General features: G+C 41.8%; 1 protein-coding gene across 3 annotated transcripts in view; it reads right to left on the reverse strand.

Moving 5' to 3' along the window:
• The window catches only part of LOC134346869 (contactin-associated protein-like 5), a 1,934,616-nt gene that overhangs the window by 1,082,779 nt on the left and 827,764 nt on the right, over window positions 1–24,073 (reverse strand). For all 3 annotated transcript variants that reach the window (XM_063048675.1, XM_063048674.1, XM_063048673.1), the window contains exons 7-8: window positions 23,036–23,179; window positions 13,615–13,876 (exon numbers count right to left, since the gene is read on the reverse strand). In XM_063048675.1, the coding sequence (XP_062904745.1) occupies window positions 13,615–13,876; window positions 23,036–23,179 (406 nt within the window). The remainder of the gene's footprint in view (window positions 1–13,614; window positions 13,877–23,035; window positions 23,180–24,073) is intronic.

Here is a 24,073-nt window from a genome sequence, read left to right on the forward strand (position 1 = left end):
GCATTCACCAGCAACTTTGATGTGTGTTGTTTATAAAAATGAGTGAGGTTTTTAGGGGACAGGCCAAATTCCTTTAGTTTTCTCAGGAAGTAAATTCCTTTAGTTTTCTCAGGCTGGTGGGCCTTCTTGGCAGTGAATTCTGTTTGGTTGGACCAAGTCAGGTCATTTGTGATATTGACCCCGAAGAATTTAAAGCTTTTGACCTGTTCCACTTGCGCACCACCGATATCAATTGGGTCGTGTGGTCTGCTATCCTTCTGAAGTCAACAACCAATTCCTTCATCTTGTTGACATTGAGGGATAGGTTATTGTCTTCGCACCATGCCACCAGGTTCTTAATTTCCCCTCTGTACTCAAACTCATCATTACCCGAGATACGGCCTATAATTGTTGTGTCATCAGCAAACTTATACATTGAGTTTGATGGAAACTTGGCTACACAATCATGGGTGTAGAGTGAGTACAGCAGGGGGCTGAGTACACAGCCTTCTGGGGCACCGGTGCTCAGAGTGATTGTAGAGGAGAGCTTGTCCCCTATTTTTACAGCTTGGGTCCTTGTCTGTGAGGAAGTTGAAGATCCAGCTGCAGATCTGAGTGCTAAGGCCCAGGTTCCGGAGCTTAGGAATCAGTTTATTTGGAATGATGGTATTAAAGGCAGAGATGTAGTCAATGAAAAGGAGCCTTATATATGCGTCTTTATTCTCCAGGTGTTCTAAGGAGGAATGTAGGGCCAGAGAGATGGCATCTGCTGTTGACCTGTTGCTCCAGTAGGTGAATTGCAAAGCGTCGAGGCTGACTGATAGGCTGTGGTTGATGTGTGCCATAACCAATCTCTTGAAGCACTTCATAGCAATTGATGTCAGAGCCACAGGTCGATAGTCATTCAAGCATGCCAACTTGCTCTTCTTCAGCACTGGGATAATCGTTGCCTTCTTAAAACACAAGGGGATCTTAGACTGAAGCAAGGAGCAGTTGAAGATATTAGCAAACACTCCAGCTAGCTCGCCGGCACAGGCCCAGAGAACCCGTCCTGGGACGCCATCTGTGCCCGTCGCCTTCCTTGGATTTATCCTCAGGAAGGCCCTTCTAACATCCTCCTTGGTGATGATGAATCTTGATGCCACCAGGTCTGGTTCATCCGGAGGGAGCGGGACGCTCCTCTTCTGTTCGAATCTTGTGTAGATTACGTTGAGTTCGTCAGGAAGAGAAGCGCCACAGTTATTGATATTCCCAGCCTTTTCTTTGCACCCAGTGATCTCATTTAGACCCTGCAGTAGTCTACCAGCATCCCTCTGGTTAGCCTGGGCTTCCAACTTGGCTCGATATTGCCTCTTGGCGCCCTTAATGGCTTTCCAGAGTTCATGCCTGGATTCCATGTAGCAACTGGTATCCCCGGACCTAAAAGCCGCAGCTCTAGCCTTTAAAAGGGACTTGACCTCATAGTTCATCCAAGGTTTCCGGTTAGGGAATACCCGGATCGTCTTGCGAGACACACAGTCCTCCGTGCATTTCCAAATAAAGTCCGTGACAGCTGAGGCATACTCATCGATGTTAGCTGCCTAGTCCTTGAATACTAACCAGTCCACTGATTCAAAGCAGTCACAGAGGACCTCATCAGTTTCCTCCGTCCAACGCGACTTTTGACACCGTGACTTCCCGCTTCAGTTTCTGTTTGTAATCCGGGAAGAGGAGTGCGGCCTGATGGTCGGATTTTCCCAAGTAAGGTCGTGGGACGGAATGGTAGGCATCCTTGACTGTTGTGTAGCAGTGGTCAAGTATATTTGGGCCTCTAGTGGGGCAGGAGACATTGGTATAACGTTGGCCGCGCCTTTCTGAGGTTAGCCTGGTTAAAATCCCCGGCTGTAATGAGCAAAGCCTCCGGATACCTGGTCTCAAGTTCACTAATGTTGGCATACAGTATGTTCAGAGCACACTCCACGTCTGCCTGGCAGGGGGTGGGGGGGAATGTAGACCACTGCCAGTGTGACCGAGGTGAATTCCCGTGGCAGATAGTAGGGACGACACTTCACCGACAGGTGTTCCAGGTCTGGGCTGCAGGAGCTTGTCAGTGCCACTGTGTCCGAGCACCACACAGTGTTGATCAGTAGGCAGACACCATCTCCCCTCGTCTTGCCCGAAGATGCCGTGAGGTCCATCCGATGGATCGAAAATCCCTCCAGTCGAATGGCACAGTCAGGGGTGGCAGAGGAGAGCCAGGTCTCGGTGAAACACAATACACAGCAGTTCTGCATCTCCCTGCAGTAGGTGAGTCTCCCTTTAAGATCATCCACCTTGTTCTCTATGGCTTGCATATTAGCTAGTAGGATGGTGGGCACAGGGACCCTGAAGCCCGTCAGCTTCAATCTGACCAGCAGCCCAGCTCTTTTCCCACGCTTCCTCAGTAAATAGTGCATCTTTTCAGGTTGCCATCGATGCAGTATGTTGTTGGCAGCTCTTTGAGGTTGGTGGACGCATCCTGCGGAGATCGATCGATGGGTCACGTCGTTGGACGCTCCGGGTCGTGCCGAGTAATGGGGGAGGCTCCGCTGCCAGGGGCCTGTGCTGTCGATTGGGTCGGGCCCTGAAGCCAACACTTAATCCCGGATGGCCGGGTTCCTTGCTGAAACAAGTCCTCAAGCCGAGTCACGGTTGTGGAGGCCTTTGCTACAGCCGAGCCTTGGGCTCGATTTCCAAGGTCAGCGGTGGAGGCCTCACTTCCGGCAGCTGTGGATGTCCACCAACGAGGCTTTACAGTGGTCGCTCCGGGGAAGCGTCTAGTGCACCTTGAGGTCTCCGCCATCACTTCTGTGTGGTCGTCTGCTCCGGAGAGGTGCTGGTTGGAATGGGCCGTGTCTCCAAGTGCTCCGGCACGGTAGCAGACCACAGGTCTCCGGGAACGTGGTGAGCCTCGCTGGTTGGGTCCAGGTGCGGTCTGGAGTTTAAAAAACAATTCTGGCGTGGTGGTCTCCAGCTGCGTCAGTAGCTTCGCCAGGGTGTTGTTGATCTTGATCTTGCTAGATTGGAGGTTTAGAAGGGTTTCTCAGGTATAGGATAGTGGAGAGGGCAGTTTGCTCGGGAGAGCACGTGCAAAGTCGCTTGTTACTGGCGTCATCTTTAAATACATTTAAATGAGGTGCTCGAGGAATATAAAGAATGTAAAAAGAATCTTAAGAAAAAAATTAGAAAAGCTAAAAGAAGATACAAGGTTGCTTTGCCAAGTAAGGCGAAAAAAAATCCCAAGGGTTTCTACCGTTATATTAATAGCAAAAGGATAGTGAAGGATAAATTTGGTCCCTTAGAGAATCAGAGTGGAGCCAAAAGAGATGGGGGAGATTCTAAACAATTTCTTTTTTTCAGTATTCACTAAGGAGAAGGATATTGAATTGTGTAAGACAAGGGAAATGGGTAGGGAAGTTATGGAAACTATGATGCTTAAAGAAGAGGAAGTGCTGGAGCTTTTAAGGGGTATAAAAGTAGATAAGTCTCCGGGTCCTGACAGGATATTCCCTAGGACCTTGAGGGAAGTTAGTGTGGAAATAGCAGGGGCTCTGACAGAATTATTTCAAGTGTCATTAGAAACGGGGATTGTGCCAGAGGATTAGTGTATTGCTCACCTTGTTCCATTGTTTAAAAAGGGTTCTAAGAGTAAACCTAGCAATTATCGGCCTGTGAGTTTGACGTCAGTGGTGGGTAAGTTGATGGAAAGTATTCATAGAGATGGTATATATAATTATCTGGATAGATAGGGTCTTATTAGGAACAGTCAACGTGGATTTGTGTGGGGAAGGTCATGTTTGACAAATCTTATTGAATTTTTTGAAGAGGTTACTGGGAATGTTGATGAGAGTAAAGTGGTGGATGTTATCTATATGGACTTCAGTAAGGCCTTTGACAATGTTCCACACGGAAGGTTGGTTAGGAAGGTTCAATCGTTAGGTATTAATATTGAAGTAGTAAAATGTATTCAGCAGTGGCTGAATAGGAGATGCCAGAGAGTAGTGGTGGATAACTGTTTGTCAGATTGGAGGCCAGTGACTAGTGGTGTTCCTCAGGGATCTGTACTGGGTCCAATGTTATTTGACATATACATTAATGATCTAGATGATGGGGTGGTAAATTGGATGAGTAAGTATGCAGATGATACTAAGATATGTGGAGTTGTGGATAATGAAGTAGGTTTTCAAAGCTTGCAGAGAGATTTAGGCCAGTTAGAAGAGTGGGCTGAAAGATGGCAGATGGAGTTTAATACTGATAAATTTGAGGTGCTACATTTTGGTAGGACTATTCAAAATAGGACATACATGGTAAATGGTAGGGCATTGAAGAATGCAGTAGAACAGAGGGATCTAGGAATAATGGTGCATAGTTCCCTGAAGGTGGAATCTCATGTGGATAGGGTGGTGAAGAAAGCTTTTGGTATGCTGGCCTTTATAAATCAGAGCATTGAGTATAGGAGTTGGGATGTAATGTTGAAATTGTACAAGGCATTGGTGAGGCCAAATTTGGAGTATTGTGTACAGTTTTGGTCACTGAATTATAGGAAAGATGTCAACAAAATAGAGAGCGTACAGAGAAGATTTACTAGAATGGTACCTGGGTTTCAGCTCCTAAGTTACAGAGAGAGGTTGAACAAGGTCTTTATTCTTTGGAACGTAGAAGGTTGAGGGGGGACTTGATAGACGTATTTAAGATTAGGAGGGGGATAGATAGAATTGATGTGGATAGGCTTTTTCCATTGAGAGTGGGTGAGATTCAAACAAGAGGACATGAGTTGAGAGTTAAAGGGCAAAAGTTTAGGGGTAACATGAGGGGGAACTTCTTTACTCAGAGAGTGGTAGCTGTGTGGAACGAGCTTCCAGCAGAAGTGGTTGAGGCAGGTTCGATGTTGTTGTTTAAAGTTAAATTGGACATCTATATGGACAGGAAAGGAATGCAGGATTATGGGCTGAGTGCAGGTCGGTGGGACTAGGTGAGAATAAGAGTTCGGCACAGACCAGAAGGGCCGAGATGGCCTGTTTCTGTGCTGTAATTGTTACATGGTTATATGGTTATATATGGGAGTGAGGAAGATGTTGGTGAGGCCACCCGGGGTTCTGTGTGTCCATATGTGTAGCTATTGTAGTGGCTGTGAGGCTGGTATTGTGGCTGTGAAAAGTACTGGGGGGAGCCATCATATTCCTGATCATTGCAAATCCCTCTGCAACAGAGTTAGTCAGTTTTTCAATGTTCATCGTCAGCCGGGTCATACTGTCCTGTCGGTTGCCTCCATACCCTCCAGTATTTGGCTTTTTAGTTTTAAGTCCTCCTGCGTGAGAGCCAACAGCTGTCCGTCGTTTGGCAATTTCCTTTTAAGTTTTTCTGCTTGGTAACTGGACAAACGTGCACCAAGTATCCTCTTCGCTTGTTTTTTGTAGATGTGTCCTGTGCATGCCCGGTGGGAGGAGATTCGCCCAAATACCCGTTTTAATGTGGACGGAGGTGTTTTCAAAAAAGCCTAGTGTAGACGCCTATTGTTTTTACGCGAAACTGGCGTTTTCAAAATTATCCGGTCTAGTGTGGATGTAGCCTTATTTTTCATTAAGATCTAAGGCTGATTACATAGACTGGATGGAAATGAAAGATCAAAAAGCATTTTGCAGAATGTGAAGTCTACAAAGTGATGCTAACCTTCCAGTTCACGTCACTTCAGTCCTTATTCCATTTGGCAATGATCCCTATAGAGTCATAGAATAAGGGAAATAGACACTTCACACAATCAAGTCTATGCTGATTATCAATTGCCCTTTACACTAATCCTACAATAATTCCACTTTCATATTTTCCCATCCAGCTCCATTATGGGCCTTAGCCTCCCCAGCATCCAGGACACCTTCATAAGGCGATGCCTCAAAAAGATGTCAAAAATCCATCATTAAAGGTGATCTAGGATGTCCCTTCTTCTCAATACTACCATCAAGGAGGAGATACAGGAGCCTGAAGACACTCACTCGCCATTTCAGGAACAGCTTCTTACCCTCCACCTCCAGATTTATGAATGGATGATGAACCCATGAACATCACCTCACTGTATTTTTTTCACTTTGCTCTCTTTTTGCACTACTTAATTTAATTTATATATGTATTTCGAACTGTAGTTTATTGTTTTTTAATCATCTTATATTGCAAAGTATTGCTACTGCAAAACAACACATTTCATGACTATGGCAGTGATATTAATCTAATTCCAATTCTGATTCTGAATACCCACATTCTCAACAACTCAACCCACCCAAAACCCACCACTCACCTGCAGACTGGGAAGCACCCAATTAACCTGCCAACCCCATGTGGGTGGAAAGTGGAGCACTCCAGAAGAAACCCACACAGCCACAGGGAGAATGTGTAACTTCACGCAGACAGCAGCTGAGCTCAGGAATGAACCAGGGTCTCTGGAACTGTGAGGAAGTCTAAGTGCTGCCTGCATTCCTGTGCCTTGTTTCCTTTCTGGAAGTGTAGACCTAGGAATAAGCCTGGGGACTTCCTCATATGTATGGGTACGCCACCAATCAGGAGAGCCTGTAACTTACATTAGACCCTTAGACACTGGAGCAGAATTAGGCCCCAGAATTGTCTGCCCTGGTATTCCATCATGGCTGGTTTATTGTCCCTTTCAATATTCAATGGGTTTCAATGAGATCTCCCCTCGTTCTTCAAAGCTCCAGTGAGTACAGGCCCAGATACATCAAATGGTGCTCATACGTTAACCCTTTCATTTCCTTATACCTTTGTATTTTTTTTTAAATAGGAGGGTCTCATTGCCACTACTGAGGGAGTACTTTAACTGCATTTGAGAGGCCCTTTTGAAAGAAGCCTTTTTCAGAAAGAAAATTAGCAGTGCTGCTTTAACATTTTTAAATGTTTAAGAAAATATAGTTTTATTGGTCTTCATAGTATATAGTTTTACTGTCCAATATATCATGCCATTTACTTTAAATTGCTTTTACTAACCTATTAATCTTGCAATGACACAACATTCAAGGGTAGAACTAATTGATGCACTCATTGTATCATAGACTCCCCATGGGCAAGAAGCTTTAAACAAAGCTGTCTCACTCACACTGTTAAGGTTAAACTTGCCCTAATCAGCAATGCTAGCAATGACTATTATACGTGCCCTGCATTGCAAAGAAAACTTTCTACTGCTCATTCTGTGTGATGCACTGGAGACATTGGAATAGTTTGGGGCTACCAATATAACCTGGTCTTGATACAGAGCTACACAAAACATATGAGTACATATGGTTGATCTTCCCCTCAGTTTGCTTAATTGTTTCTTTATAGTAAAATATGAGTGCCTCATATTAATTATTTAATTGCTGATTGTATGAGATTTAGAAGATAATTGTAATGGGAGCAATGTTGGAGCACTACAGCAAAGAAGCAGGTTTTTCAACCTATCTGGTCCAAGCTGATCTGTTATTGTGCCTAGCCCCATCGACCCACACCTGAACTATAGCCCTCCAATACCCATCCATTCATGTACTTATCCAAACTTCTTCTAAATAGCAAAAATGGAGGGCTTTTCTGGAGGGAAGGGTTATACTGACCTTAGAGCAGATTAGCAGATCAGCGCAACATCATAGAACAACCAGTCTATATTGTACTGTAATGTATGTATAAAAGTTGCAATTGAACCCATATCCACAACTTCTGCTGGCTTCTCTTTCCACACTTGCACCAGATAAATTTCCCATTGAGTTTCCCTGTAGATATTTCATTTTCCACCCTTGAGCTGAAACTTCTAGTTCTAGTGTCACCCTACCTCAGTGCAGAAAGCTGGCTTGCATTTCCTCACTTCCACACTTGCCTTGGATTATGTAGTGTCTTCGTGAACCAGCAGATCTTTCCTAATTTTATTCATGGTGACGCAGGATGTGGCAGCTCATTAAATTAAAGGATTAGAATTAGGACTACCTTTTGCCACAGTAGATTTCAAATCCTAAGAGCCTTAACAGCTATAATATCATTTTTACAGTGTAGTCAGAATTACTTTTAGGTAAGTACAGTAATTAATTTGAGCATAGCAAAGTCCTATGAATATTATCAATGTTTCTTTGGGAAATCAAGTGTAAAAGGGACTAATGGAGCAAAGCTATAAACTTGAGATTCTGCAGATACTGGAATTCTTAAGACATAACACTATACGATAAAGGAGCAGAATTAAGCTATTTCATCATGGCTGATCCATTTTCCTCTCAACCCCATTCTCCTGCCTTCTTCCGGTAACCTTTTACAGCTTGACTAATCAAGAACCTATCAGCCTCTGCCTTAAGTACATGGAATGACTTGGCATCTACAACCACCTGTGGCAAGGAATTCCATAGATTCATCACCCTCTGGCTAAAGAAATTCCACGTCATCTGTTTTAAACGGAGGTCCCTCTATTCTGAGGCTGTGCTTGCTGCTCCTAGATCCCCCACCATAGGAAACACCCTCTCCATATCTAGTCTATCTACGTCTTTCAAAATTTGAAGGATTTCTATGAGATTCCCCCGTCATGCCTTTAAATTTCAGTGAGTAAAGGCTAGAATCATCAATCACTCTTCATACGATGAGCCTTTAATTTCCAGAATCATTCTCGTGAACCTCCTTTGAACCCTCTCCAATGTTACCACATCCTTTCTTAAATAAGGGGTCAAAAACTTCTTGCTATACTCCAAATGAGGTCTCACCAGTGCATCATAAAGCTCCAGCATTACATTCTTGCTTTTATATTCTAGTTCTCTGGAAATGAATGGTAACATTGCATTTGCCTGCATCACCACCGACTTAACCTGCAAATTAACCTTTAGGGAATCCTTCCTGAGGACTCCCAAGTCCCTTTGCACCACTGATTTTTAAATTTTCTCACCAGTTACAAGAGATTCTATGCTTTTATTCCTTTTACCAAAATGCATGACCATATACTTCCCGACACTGTGTTCCATTTGCCACTTCCTTGTCTATTATCCTAATCTACCCAACTATTTCTGCAGCCTCCCTGCTTCCTCAACACTACAAGCCCCTCCACCTATCTTTGTATCACCCGCAAACCTGGCCACAAGGTCATCAATTCCATCATCAAAATCATTGACATGCAATGCAAAGAGAAGCTATCTCAACACTGACCCCTGCGGAACATCACTAGTCACTAGCATCCAATCAGAAAAGGCTCCATTTATTCCCAATCCTTGCCTCCTGTCAATCAGCCAATATTCTATCAATGCTAGTATCTTCCTGTAATACCATGGGCTCTTATCTTGTTAAGCAGCCTCATGTGCAGCATTTTGTCAAAGTTTCTGAAAATCCAAGGACACACCTTCAACCAATTCTCCTTTGTCTGTCCTGCTTGTTATTTCCTCAAAGAACTCTAACAAATTTGTCAGGCAAGATTTTCTCTTTAGAAAACCATACTGACTTTGGCCTATTTTACCATGTGCCTCCAAGTACCCCAAAACGACGTCCATAACAATTAACTCCAACATTTGCCCAACCACTTAGGTATTTCTTCTGCCTTCCTCACTTCTTGAAGAGTGGAGTGACATTGGCAATTTTCCAGTCCTCCGGAACCATTCCAGAATCTAGTGATTCTTGAAAGATCATTAATAATGCTTCTGCAATCTCTTCAGCTACCTCTTTCAGAAACCTGTGGTGTCGACCATCTGGACCAGTTGACTTATCTACCTTCAGAGTTTTCAGTTTCCCAAGCACTTTCTCCCTATTAATAGGAACTGCTCTTACTTCAGCCCCTCTGTCACATTTGAATTTCTGGTATAATGTTAGTGTCTTCCACAGTGAAGACTGATGCAAAATACTTAGTCAGTTCATCCTCCATTTCCTTGTCCACCATTACTACATCTCCAGTATCATTTCCGGCAGTCTAATATCTACTCTTGTCTCTCTTTTACTCTTTAGATATCTGAATAATACTTTTGGTGTCCTCTTTGACATTATTGTCTAGCTTACGTTCATATTTCGCCTTTTCTCCCTTTGGTTTTTTAGTGGCCTTGTGATGGGATCCTGAATTATCCCTATGAACTGTGCTTTTAAAGAGAGAGAGAGAGAGAGAGAGAGAGAGAGAGAGAGAGGCAAAGACTGCTTTGAGATGGTGTTATGGTTTCTCTGCAGCATGTTTACACTTTTGCAAGGACACTGACAGCTTCTAAGTTCTTACAGAGAGAGAAGGGAGGAGCTACTTGATGGACAGCTGGTGCTCAGCATGGCGAGATAAATAGAAGGTCAGCTGATAGACACACAGACACATGATCTTGGACACTGGATGAGTTTTGTTGTGCCTACAGAAAGGTGGGTTTCTGGAGGATCGATCAGGAGAATCAACCAGTAGCTCTCACAGTTTGGAAAAGGTGTGATGGGTGAGAAGTTATTAGTGTGTCCAACCCTTGCATGGGTTGATAACTCCAGCACAGAAAACAGTCCCTTAGTTGAAGTCACATTCGGTGACTTCTAAAGGATTTCGGAGGACAACGAGAAGATCAACGGCATCAGCTCACCTGAAGAACTAAACACCTCTCTCTCTCTATCACTACTCAACTGAATATCACGAACTGAACTGAACTTTACGCATCACCGTAAGACTGTATCCATTTTCCCCTAGGCTTCAAGAAGCTTGGTTTCTATATTTCCACACTTATATACATATAATCTTTGCTAACTTGTTTGATATATCTGCATTTATATTACTATATTGCATAGTTACTAATAAATAGTGTTAGTTAATAGCAATACCAGACTCCAAAGTGTTTTCTATTTCTACTGGTTCTTTAATCCATCACGGGGTACGTGACAGCCCTTCTGTTGGTTTTTACATGTTTCCCAATCCATAACTTCTCACAATTTTTGCTGTATTATATCTCTCCTCTTTTGCATTTATGTTGGCTTTGACTTCCATTATCGGCCACAGTTGCATCATCCTGTTTTAAAATAATTTTTCTTCTTCTTTGGGATGCATCTATCCTTCTCCTTCCAAATTTCTCCCAGAAACTCCAGCCATAATCAACTCTGGCCAACTCCTCTCTCAGGCCTCTGTAATTCCCTTTACTCCACCATAATACTGATACATCTGACATTATCTTCTCCCTCTCAAAGTACAGGGTGAATTCTATTATATTATGATCACTATCTCCTAACAGTTTCTTTACCTTAAGCTCCCTATCAAATCCAGGTATATCTTGAGTAAAGATTTAGTTAGTGGAGGAAAGTGATGTTGAGTTAAAGATCAGGCATGATCTTGATACATGCCAGAACACAAATAAGGAGCCAAATGACTTTGTTTTGCTTGTATTTTAAATGTTTTTATTGTTAGTTTATTTTACTGATAAGTCAGGATAAATGTTGTTCAGGAAAGTTTTTGTAAAACTTGGGTTGTCTCCTTAGAGTGTCAAAGGCTGAGGAGACACATGATAGAAGATTTTATTATTATGAGAGGCATTGGCAGAGGTCACGGTCAGAATCTGTTCTCCAGGGGAGAAACAACAAACGCCAGAGGAGATACTTTAAAGATTAGAAGAGGGATGTTTAAAGATGACATTAGGAACAAGATTTTTGCACAGTGAGTGGTAAGCGCTTGTTTCAGATTCAGTTTCATCTATTTACGCTGTATGTACATCAAAACATACTGGTGAAATGTCATTTGCGTTAACAACCAACACAACTTAAGGACATGTTATCACACATGCTGGTACCAATGTAACACTGCCACATTGTTCACAGAACAACAAAAACAGCAGCAACAACAAGAGAACAACAGCAAAAGAACAACAATAGCAAAGCAAGCCCCTCCTCTCCTCCCACTCACGCACATACACAGACAGTCCTCCAATACCAGGACAGGTCATCTCCAGCCTCCAGCTTTCATCTTTCGGAGGACTCACAGATTTGAAGATGTTGGGTTACCAGGGTAGTAGTGGAATTAGACTGCCTGTGGAGTTTAAGAGGACTTTGGATGGATATGTGAATGTGAAAGTAGTGAAGGCATGTAGATCATACACAGGAGCAGAAACATCAGCATAATGGGCATCAAGATTGGCAAGCATGATGGGATGAATGGCGGTACCGATCTGTTTCATGTTCAGACATTTTCATTGACTCTGGTACTGGACAGTCATTTCCAAAAGTGTAATACTTCAAAAGCTAGAAATCTGAAATAAATACTGTAAAAGATGGGAATATTCAGCTGGTCAGGCAGCATTTCCAGGGAGAGGAAGATTGGTTGATTCAGGTTGATTATTTTGTCATCCAAACAAGGAAAGCTCAAGGACTCGAAATTTGAACTTGGTCTCTTTATAGATGCGGCCTGCTGAGTAATACGTGCCATCTGCCGGTTCATTTATGGATTATTACTTCATACACTTCAGACAGGATTGCACTACCTTGCAACATTGAGCTACAGATCATGGTTAATGAGAAGTCTGACTCTTCAAAGGATAACTTGTATACATATTTAGTATAAACATCTACACTGCACTGCCCTGTGTAGGGACAAGAGCAGAAATTTAAAGTTGCCCACATGCAGAATGATATGTGATGTGTAAATTACATGTGTAAATTTTTTGAAGTACAAATTTGTGGGAGCTCATCTTTGCTGGTAAGTCTAACACTTATTGCTGATCAAAATTGTCCTTGAAAAGGAGGCAGTGAACCTCTCCTTGAACTGCTGCAGTCCTTCAGTGAAAGTGCTCCCATGTGGAGTAAGTTTAGGTTCATGTCCAGCAAGATTTCCAAGTCAGGATGGGGTGTGAAGGCAGAAGACACAACATTTGAGAGCATACAGCATCAAGCTTCTGTCCCATTGATATCAGTCTCTTGAACAGACATTTCATGTGCTGAAAGGTGCACTCTGGATCTCCCAATCTACCTGTCATGGCCCCTACATTTTGTATGCAATTGTAACATTATATTCTGCATTCTGTTTTTCTTTTAACAACCACAAAGCACCTAAATATTCCATGATCTCTGCAGATGGCAGGCAGACAAAAGTTTTTCACTGTGTCGCAGTGCAGCAGACAATAATAGATCAATTACCAGTACTTTTCACCAGTCTTGCCCCCAGTCCAGAAGTGAGGGAACCTTTTTCTTCCACCCTGACCTCATCCACCATTTGTCATTGGCTCCCAACAGGTCCACAGCTCAGTACTATTCTTAGGATGCCAAAGGGAAAGCACGTTCAGTAGTTCTTTCTTCCCAAGGCCTATTAAACATGACCAACAAGCTTTCCCATTCATTATTAGTGAATAATTAAAAAATCGGCAGTAAGAGATGTCCCCAATGATTTTATCATATTTCTACTTTCCTGAATATATTAAACTCATTACCTGTCGAGACAAATTTCTGTCTTTTAAACATGGGTATTTGTTTTGGTCTAATCAAACTATCGTTAATCCTTTCCGTCCCCTAGACCATGATTGTCTTCCTCTTCTTGTGCTGTAATCTCCCTTTCCCTCTTAACTCTAATCTTATTCGGTTCAGTGTGCTGTGTTTTGGGAGATAATTAGCTGCCGAAAATGATTTGCCTGGAGGTAAGTGCTACACTCCACTTACATAATTCCTCCCGCTGTCACCGCTGACTATTTCAATTACCTGTGGTGATGTCTGCCAGATTCCGGGATAATTTATGGACAGTTATTCTGAGCTTCCCCTTGACCAGGTAAATCTGCAATACTCCAGAGTTTGCATGGAACTCGTTGTACAAAAGCAGCTCATCCTTGTTCCAGGTGCGAAACTGGAAACTGACTGAAAGACCATCCATCTGGGCTTTCCCAGGCAGCAGCAGATAACTGCTGGAACTCATGAAGGTGACTGGAACAATGCGAGGATCTGTACATGAGAAGGTCACGTTGCCCTGGAAGAAATTAAGAGGGAGGATGGTGGTTGAGGAAGAAGAAAAGATCATGTGATACATACTGCAAAATGAAACACTTTAAAAACTTTGAAAGTTTTGTTAGTTTCATTTATATAGAACATAATCACACAATATAGGCCCCTCAGCCCACACTGTTGTGCCAAACTTTTAATCATACTCTAAGATCAAATTAACTCTTACCTCCCAAATAGCCTTCCATTTTTCTCTCATCCATGTGCCTATTTAAGAGTCTCCTAAATGTCCCTACTATATCTGCCTCTACCCCCATCCCTTGCAGCGCGTTCCATACACCCACCTATCTTTATATAAATAACTTTGACTTCCCTCCATATGATTTTCTTAATCAGCTTAAAATTACACCCCCTTGTATAAGCCACTTCTGCCCTGGGGTAAAGTCTTCAACTGTCCAGTTGATCTATGCCTCTTTATCATTAATATGCCAACAAAGACATATCTGTAGCAAAATTCTTCTCTGATCAGAGACTTATACAGCATGGAGATGAGCTCTTCAACCCAACTGATTCATATTTATATATATAAATGGTGCCCTTAACATCCTTAATAAAATTCTCCCCTCTCACCCTTAACCTATTCCCTCAAGTTCTCAAATGCCAACCTAGGGAAAAAGACTGTGTGAAATCACCCTATCTATACCCAACATGATTTTTTGCATTTCTTATAAGATTACCCTCAGTCTCCTACACTCTGAGGAATAAAGTCCCAACCTGTCCAGGGTCATTCTATAACTCAGGCACTATCCTAATAAATCTTTTTTGCGCTCTTACCAGCTGAATAACAATTTTCCTATACACGGCGACTAAAAGTGAACGCAATACTCCAAATGGTCATGAAAATGTAAGGAGACAGCCTCCAAAATTCAATTCTTTTTAAAGTCAGTTCAATGAAATTCAGAACCAGAGAACAATGCACTGAATTTCTCAGCAATTTAAACATAATCTACATATAGCAACCAGGAATTCGTAGTTATTAGACTAATTTCCATAGGTCAGCACCAATGATTCAGAGAAACGTGTTCAATTCCTAACATAGCTTTTGGGGAATTCAAGTAATTAAATCAATTTGACCTTAAAAAAGAGGCAAACATTAGTCAGTGTGTAACTATGTATCTACTGGATTATTGTTAAAAACTCATTTGGTTTGTTCTTGTCCCACAAGAATGGCAATTTCTCACACCATCAAGACTATGCTGGCTCGTCGAGAAATCCCTCAGTCCCAAACTCGATTTATTTTCCTGCAACTTTTTAAGACCATAAGACAAAGGTACCGCATTAGGCCATGAAACCCATTGAGCCAGCTCCACCATCCAATCGTGGATGATTTATTTTCCATCTCGACCCCATTCTATTGTCTTCTCCTTGTAACCTTTGATGCCCTTGCTAATGCAGAACCTAAAATATATGGATCTGCAAGACTAAGAGGCAAGCGCAGTACTCATTTATTTATCCCGTATACATAAAAACATCCTGTTGTGTTTATGGTACTTGGAAGCCAGGTGGCCATGAATAACACACACAAGAGACAGAGAGATGAGGAACAAACATGCAGCCATTTATTTCACGTGTAAGTCATCTATCAGAATGTCCTCTCACATTACGTTCAGTATGTAGCACACAGGGAAGTTTGACAGCAACCCTCAAGGGTCAAAATATACATGAATATATAACACATACAGTGAAATATGTCATTTGCAACCAACTCTAGTCAAGTAAAGGGCTCATTCACATACAGTACTTCATAAGTTCTGGTTGCCATATTAAAGGGAGGATGCTGAAGCTTTGAAGATGGTGCAGAAGTGATTTACCAGGATGCTGCCTAGTTTCAATGTGCAAGACGAGAGCTTGGACAAACTTGGATCGTTTTCTCTGTGTTGTTGAAGTCTGAGAGGAGATCTGATAGAGGATTATAAGGATATGAGAGGACTAGATAGAGTAGGCAGACAACATCTTCTTGGTCAGAGGGTAACTTCAGAGGAAGTGTGAGGGGCAGGTTTTTTACACAGAGAATGGTGGGTCCCTGGAATGTGCTGCCTGGGGTGGTGGTAGAGGCAAAAGCATTAGGGACTTTTAAGAGATGTTTAGAGAGTCACATGAATATGAGGAAAATGACAGGATATGGACATTGTGCAGGCAGAAGAGATAAGTTTAGTTCTCTTTATGATTACTAATTTAATTGAATTGACACAAAATTGTGGGCCAAAGACTCTGTTCTTGTGCTGTACTGTCCTATCTTCAATGTTTTAAGTGTGATGAGAATTTCTGCCTCTCCTACTCTTTCAGATGGTAAATCAGGACCACACCATCTTCTAGGATGAAAAATAATTCTCAACTAGATTTGCAGGGGGTGGGAACCAGAGTGCCAGAGCTGACAGTGTGGCTGGGGTGAAAATAAATGTTGTTAAAAGTTCAAGCAAATCCGCTAATAGAAAGGTTGTGAGTGGTGGTAAAAATCTTCTGAGGTGTATATATTTCAATGCTAGGAGTATTGCGGGGAAGGCGGATGAGTTGAGGGCGTGGATTGACACATGGAATTATGACGTTATAGCAATTAGTGAAACTTGGCTACAAGAGGGGCAGGACTGGCAGCTTAATATTCCAGGATTCCGATGTTTCAGATGTGATCGAGGCAGAGGAATGAAAGGTGGGGGAGTAGCATTGCTTGTTAGGGAAAACATTACAGCAGTGCTCAAGCAGGGCAGATTAGAGGGCTTGTCTACTGAGTCCTTATGGGTGGAGCTGAGAAACAGGAAAGGTATGGCCACATTAGTGGGATTGTATTACAGACCACCCAATAGTCAATGAGAATTGGAAGAGCAAATCTGCAGGGAAATAGCAAGCAACTGCAGGAAACATAAAGTTGTGGTGGTAGGGAATTTTAATTTTCCATATATTGATTGGGACACCCATACTGTTAGGGGTCTAGATGGTTTAGAGTTTGTAAAATGTGTTCAGGAAAGTTTTCTAAATCAATATATAGAGGGACCAACTAGAGGGGATGCAATATTGGATCTCCTGTTAGGAAACAAGTTAGGACAAGTGACAGAAGTCTGTGTAGGGGAGCACTTTGGTTCCAGTGATCATAACACCATTAGTTTCAACTTGATCATGGACAAGGATAGATCTGGTCCTAGGGTTGAGGTTCTTAACTGGAAGAAGGCCAAATTTGAAGAAATGAGAAAGGATCTAATAAGTGTGGATTGGGACAAGTTGTTCTCTGGCAAGGATGTGATCGGTAGGTGGGAAGCCTTCAAAGGAGAAATTTTGAGAGTGCAGAATTTGTATGTTCCTGTCAGGATTAAAGGCAAATTGAATAGGAATAAGGAACCTTGGTTCTCAAGGGATATTGCAACTCTGATAAAGAAGAAGAGGAAGTTGTATGAAATGTATAGGAAACGGGGTAAATCAGGTGCTTGAGGAGTATAAGAAGTGCAAGAAAATACTTAAGAAAGAAATCAGGAGTGCTAAAAGAAGACATGAGGTTGCATTGGCAGTCAAAGTGAAGGATAATCCAAAGAGCTTTTACAGGTATATTAAGAGCAAAAGGATTGTAAGGGATAAAATTGGTCCTCTTGAAGGTCAGAGTGGTCGCCTGTGTGCGCAACCAAAGGAAATGGGGGAGATCTTAAATAGGTTTTTTACGTCTGTATTTACTAAGGAAACTGGCATGAAGTCTATGGAATTAGGGGAAACAAGTAGTGAATAGGTTAGGAATTTATTCCCTGAAGCGTAGAAGTATAAGGGGAGATTTGATAGAGGTATATAAAATTATGATGGGTATAGATAGAGTGAATGCAAGCAGGCTTTTTCCACTGAGGCAAGGGGAAAAAATAACCAGAGGACATGGGTTAAGGGTGAGGGGGGAAAAGTTTAAAGGGAACATTAGGGGGGGCTTCTTCACACAGAGAGTGGTGGGAGTATGGAATGAGCTGCCAGACGAGGTGGTAAATGTGGGTTCTTTTTTAACATTTAAGAATAAATTGGACAGATACACGGATGGGAGTTGTATGGAGAGATATGGTCCGTGTGCAGGTCAGTGGGACTAGGCAGAAGATGGTTCGACACAGCCAAGAAGGGCCAAAAGGCCTGTTTTTATGCTGTAGTTTCTATGGTTCTATGGTTGACTCTCTTCTAATTCTTCTACCACTTCAAAATTGTGTTTTATTGGTTCTTGCCTCTTGCTGCAGGAAATAGTGCTTTCCTATTTTATCTAGTCTCCTCATTTAGTTTTCTTTATTTTAGAGATACAGCATGGTAATAGGCCCACCGGCCCAATCAGCCCTCACCTTCCAATTATACCCATGTGATCAACTAATCTACTAACCCATACATCTTTTGTGACATGGGAGGAACTGGAGCACCTGGAGTGAACCCGTGCGGTTATAGTGAGAAGGTACAAACTCCTTACAATCAGCAATAGGAATGAACCCAGGATGCTGCTTCCAGTTTTATTTACAGATGCAGCATGGGCTCAGGCCCCTCCAGCCCTACGAGCACACACTGCAAAATGATGCTCATATGACCATGCCACGTAATAACTCATATATCTTTTGGAATGTGGGAGGAACTGGAGCATTTGGAGGAAACTCACATGGTCATGAGGAGAATGTACAAACTCCTTACAGAACTGAACCCGGGTCACTGGTGCGGTAATAACATTACCTTAACTGCTACAACACTGTGCTGTTCCAAAGATGTATTTTATACACTTTAATTTGATCTCATCTCAACTCTTTTGTTCCAATGAAAATTACATCAGACTATTCAAACTACCCTCATGGCTAAACTTCTCAAGGCCAAGATATATTGCCATTAAGTTTTTGAACTTATTCCAGTGTGCCATGGTATCGCAGAGGTTAGCCTGCCACTATCACTGTTCCGAGTTCAAACCCAGTGTCTTCTGTGAGGAGTTTATACGTCCTCCCCATGGAATGCGTGGGTGTTCTCCAGGTGGTCCAGTTTCCTCCCACTGTTCAAAGACCTACAGTTCGCAAAGTTAATTGGCCTTTGTAAATTGTCCCATGATTAGGCTCTGGTTAAATCAGGTGTTGCTGGGCAGCATGGCTTGAAGGACTGGAAGGGCCGACTGTATCTCTTAAACAAATAAATACATAATTTAAAACGTGCACCAAGCCTTTCTTGTGGTTCGGTGACTGGAACTGTTATAGTTCTCCAGCTCTGATCTAACAAGTGTGGCACTTGGATGGGGTAGGAACACAAGATGCTATCTAAACATTTAGTACACATACTCAGATCATGGAAGACATCTGTGACATCATGAGGCTAGCTAAATCTTTGATGAATAAGATCAGAGTTCCACTGTTAGCCACTGACCTATTCAGGAATCTGAACTACTTGGCTGCACACTGATAACAAGTTGCTTATTCATGTCAGCACAGAAATAGAATGGTATGAATTATGGCATCAGAGCATGAAGAATCTTTTTGACAACTGCAACAAGCAGTCTCAAAAGTGACCATTGTGAATTAACATTTTAATGAGTGATCAATCATAATAATTACATTTCTAAGCACACACATCCCTGCGCTGCTCAGATCTCTGGTGAATGACGTTTAGCTATCAGTCACAGCAGGTAAGTTCTAACAATCCGTATATAACTGTTTGTCCCACTCTCATCAGGAAATAGGCTCTGTTGCATTTACACCAGGACCACCAGATTGAAAAACAGTTACTTTCGCTAAGCACTCAGGCTGATCAATTAACCCCCTCCCCCACCACTACTTTATCATTTCTTGTCAGTCACCTTATATACAGCCTAGCTTCACTTTGTGGGAATACAATCAATCTATCTATATAAGATAACTTATGTATTTATATTTTATGTGATTTTTATTATTATTGTGTTCTTTATCTTTTGTGATTTTTTTGTGCTGCAACTTCAAAAGAAACGAAAGCTTGAGGGAAGGAATCCCAGTACCTAGGGAGAATTACCAGTGGTAGACCAATTAGAATAGGGATTATACAATAACCTGGAGTCAAAGAACGTAGAATACTACAGCACGGTACAGGCCTGTCAACCCTTCCCCCATAAATAGCACTCCATTTTTCTATCGTCCATGTGCCTATCTGAGAGACATGTCCCTTATATATCTGCCTCTTTCACCACCCTGGCAGGGTGTTCTATGCATTCATCTCTCTCTCTGTACAGAATGTACCTCTGACAATCTTCCTATAATTTCCTCCAGTCATCGTCAAATTATGCCTGCCTTGCATTTGTAATTTATGCCCTGGGAAAAGTCTCTGGCTATCTATTTGACCTATGTCTCTTATCACCTTATACAAGTAACCTCTCATCCTTCTTCACTCTAAAGAGAAAAGCCCTAGCATGCTCAACTTATTCTCATAAGACATGCAGTCACCTTCTTAGGCTGACCCTCAGGATCAGTGGCAACTTGTTTCTGTTATAGTGTTGTGTGTTCTGAAGTGATTAATGAGGCCAGTGTGGGAACTGCAGACTCTCTCACGGATTGAGTAGAAGGTTGCTTAAGGGGCAGGCAGGTGAGGCTGTTGTGAGATGGTGTGATCTTTTTACATTAGTCTGGTCCTCTGCATGCTCCTGATGATGAACTTAATGTTCCCAAATGTCAGTCCAAAAATTCCTTCCTCTTGGGATTCTCAAGGGTCAGTTGCATTTTTTTCCAAGGAGGTTTTGATCATATGCTTAAATCTTGCTCTTTTCCAAATATCTTTGTAACTATATTCAAAGTATACATAATGATTTTAGCCAGTAAAATGGCAGATTTGTACATTTGCAGCACTTTTGCCTCAATACCTATACAGCAGGTTCTGGGTAATTGGGCCATCGCTTATCTGAGACAATTCTTAAAGAACAAAAACTAATCAGGAAGATAGCCAGGATTCCCTTCTTTGATTTGGGACACTATAGCACTTAATTGGGACAGAAGACTGTTGCTGAACAGTTTCTAACATCAATTATGTGCACTTGTGTGGTCGTTAGGCACTACATCATGCTTAAAGAGAGCAGTTTTTAAATAGCATCAGTTGTGTGTGTTTTTGTTCAAAAAGCAGTGATTTTTGTCACTGATAGTGAGAAATGAACTCTTTTGCTTACTACGGTTTCAAACATTCAGGCATTGAGATGCCAGAAACAGCAGGGAGTGAAAATGAAACAATTTCACTTCAATAAGTTAGAAACTATGAAGAATTTGAAGGTATCAACAATCATCTTAAATTTTACAATAAAATTGAAGATTTGGAGAATGCAATCAATGAAAGTGTTGTACAAAGGCAGTCCATTATCTGCATTGATTTTGTTCATTTACAGTCAATCAAATGAACACAGAGGTATAAAATGGATGAATTATTCCATTGATAACAGTCAGGAATTAATACACAGTCATATAGTACTGTAGTACTATTGGTAATATTCTAATTTGTTCTACATTTCATTTAAATCCATATTTTTTACTCAGTTAAACAGTAATTTGTCTTTTTTATACCTTCTTACCTATTTCCGTGAAACTTCTCCTGCTTAGTTGGATTAAAATACACTGGTTCCGATGTGTAACTATTAACTGGAATCCACTGTCATTTGTTGAGGATTGATACATACTGTATATCTGACAATTTAAATCCAGTTAATTTTTATCTTAGTTCTCTCAGAGAATTTATGCAGAGATATTTACTGGCCATTCCTAAGAAACAGTAGTAGGTCAATGACTCACTGAGATGATATAACTGAAAATGTGAAAGTAATCCAGAGAATGCTGGTGAAAGTCAACAGGTCAACCAGCATCTGGGGAGAGAGAAGACGAATTAATGTTACAGGTTGATGACCCTTGACAAGGACTAGGAAAAGTTAGAACAAAATAAGTGCTGCATTGCCAGCACTATATTGTGGCATGGAAGTGTGGCAGTTAGTTATTATTACAGGGCCAGTGACCAAGGTTTACTTCCAGCTACTGTCTGTAAGGAGTTTTCTTGTACACCCAATGACTGTGTGAGTCTCCTGCAGGAGCCCTGGTTTCCTGCCACATTCTAAAAACATATGGGTTAGTAGTTTAACTAGAGTCGTTGGGCCAAAGGGCATGTTACCCTGCTGTATCTCTAAATAAAGTTACTACAATAAAGTGTGGAGGGATAAGGGAATAAATGGAAAGCTACAAAGGTATAAATGGAAATGGAATGGAGGGTACGAAGGACAGAGCAACATGCAACTGGCTTTAACATCACAAGGGTGATATGATCTTTCCTGAGTTTTGCCTTGTCAAATACAATACCTCTGTTTGCTTTTTCTGTACTGCACCTATTTCGCTGTATCTTAAAACTTTTTTTATCCTTAACATTTTCTTTCCAATTCTGAGGAAAGGTCATTGATCTAAAACCCTAACTGTTTCTTTTGCTACTTGCTGGATATCTCCAAAATTCCCCCATTTTAAATCTTGCGTTCCAGTATTTGCAGATGGTAACTGCTGGATTGAAATGAAATCAAACCTACTACTACTACGTCGACTCAGGCCGAGGGGGCCGGCGTCAGGCACGAAGATGGACTCTCCACTTCTCCCTCTCCTTCATCAGTGCGTTCAGTTCATCTACATTAGCCGCGCCACTGTCTCCTAGGAGCGAGTTGACCATAGTCTTGGGAGGGCACCCAGGGTTCATCCTCCCATGCTTGGGCTCCCATATGATGACTAGGCTGGCAGGTAGCTTGGGGTGGCATAGACAGTGCCCCGCTAGTTGCAGTCTTCTCGCCTCGATTTTAGTGGTGCGCATCAGTAGGTCGTCATAGAGCTTGATGTTCATCATGTGCTGTTGCCAGCTCACGTCAAGAATCATCCGGAGCATTCGTGTATAGCAACCATCTAGAGACTTTCGCATAGTCTTGGTGAGTGTCCACGTCTCGCATCTGTACGTGAGAATGGACTCTATGACTGCTATGAAGATCCTCTTTTTAAGCCTTCTGGTCAGGTTCGACTTGCAGATTCCAAATCAAACCTGGTCACCATCAAATGGAGTATCTGTTTGTACCCAGTTTCATCAAGATCAAATGTCACAGTTTCATCAAGATCAAACGTCACAGTTTCATTAGTAATTCATTCCCAAATATACTCTTTTTCATTGTGGAATTTATCAAGTTCCTTACCACAACATGTATCTGAGGTTTGCGTCTCTTGGCCAGATCAATAATATTCACTCCATTGTAATAGAGATTTTCAATACAGCCATGAAAGTTCTTCCTCAGAAATGTCACCGACTTGCCTGGAACTGGAATCCCTCCAAAACTTAGCTTTGAACAACAAACAAATAAACAAGTTATTATGTTACTTGATAACGAAAGAAAAAACACTTCCTACCTTCAAGCAGTACAAGAGATCATCATAGTTTCCAGGTCAATATCAAATCTTTCATATAATACCCACTCAAGTGTGGATAAATTGGCAGCACTCCCTGCCACCACCCAGTTCTCATCACGTATGAAGTGCCAGGAGCGTTACACTGTTTACTTTTTAACTTGTTTCATATATGTACCCTATTAATTTTTAATTGATTTGGGGTAATATTACTTTATGTGTTAATGTGTGTGAGTTATACGGTATGTACTCTGTTGTGTAGCTTGGTACAGAGGAACGTTGTCTCGTTTGGTGGTATACATATGTATGGCTGAGTGACAATAAATGAACTTCAATCAGAGGGTTAAATCCCATTCTAGAATCCTAAGAACAAAGATATAGGCTGTGGCTGTACAGTCTAGAGTTGAGTTGTTCTCCTAGAAGCTTCAGAGGCTGAGGGGCAGATGATATGTAAAATTATGAGAAATATAGTTGGGTAGGCAGTCAGAATCTTCTCCCCAGGGTAGAATTGTCAAATGCCAGAGGACAAGCTTTCAAGGTTAGAAGAGGAAAGTTCAAAGGTGACGTGAGGGGCAAGATTTTTTTGTGTAGAGCGTGCCAGATTCCTGGTATGGGTTACCAGATGTAATGATGGAAGCAGGCAGTTTGGTGGAGTTTTAAGGATTTAAATACCCACATGAATGTGCAGGGATACAGATGATACAGAGGAAGAGGACATTTTGTGTAAATTGGCATCAAGATCAGTACACCACTCTTGGCTGAATGGCCGGTTGTGGTGTTCTATGGACAGAATTGCTGTAGATGTATAATTTAGGATGTAATATTAAACC

Source organism: Mobula hypostoma, chromosome 5 (genome assembly GCF_963921235.1).
Source record: "Mobula hypostoma chromosome 5, sMobHyp1.1, whole genome shotgun sequence".
NCBI classification, from domain to species: domain Eukaryota; kingdom Metazoa; phylum Chordata; class Chondrichthyes; order Myliobatiformes; family Myliobatidae; genus Mobula; species Mobula hypostoma.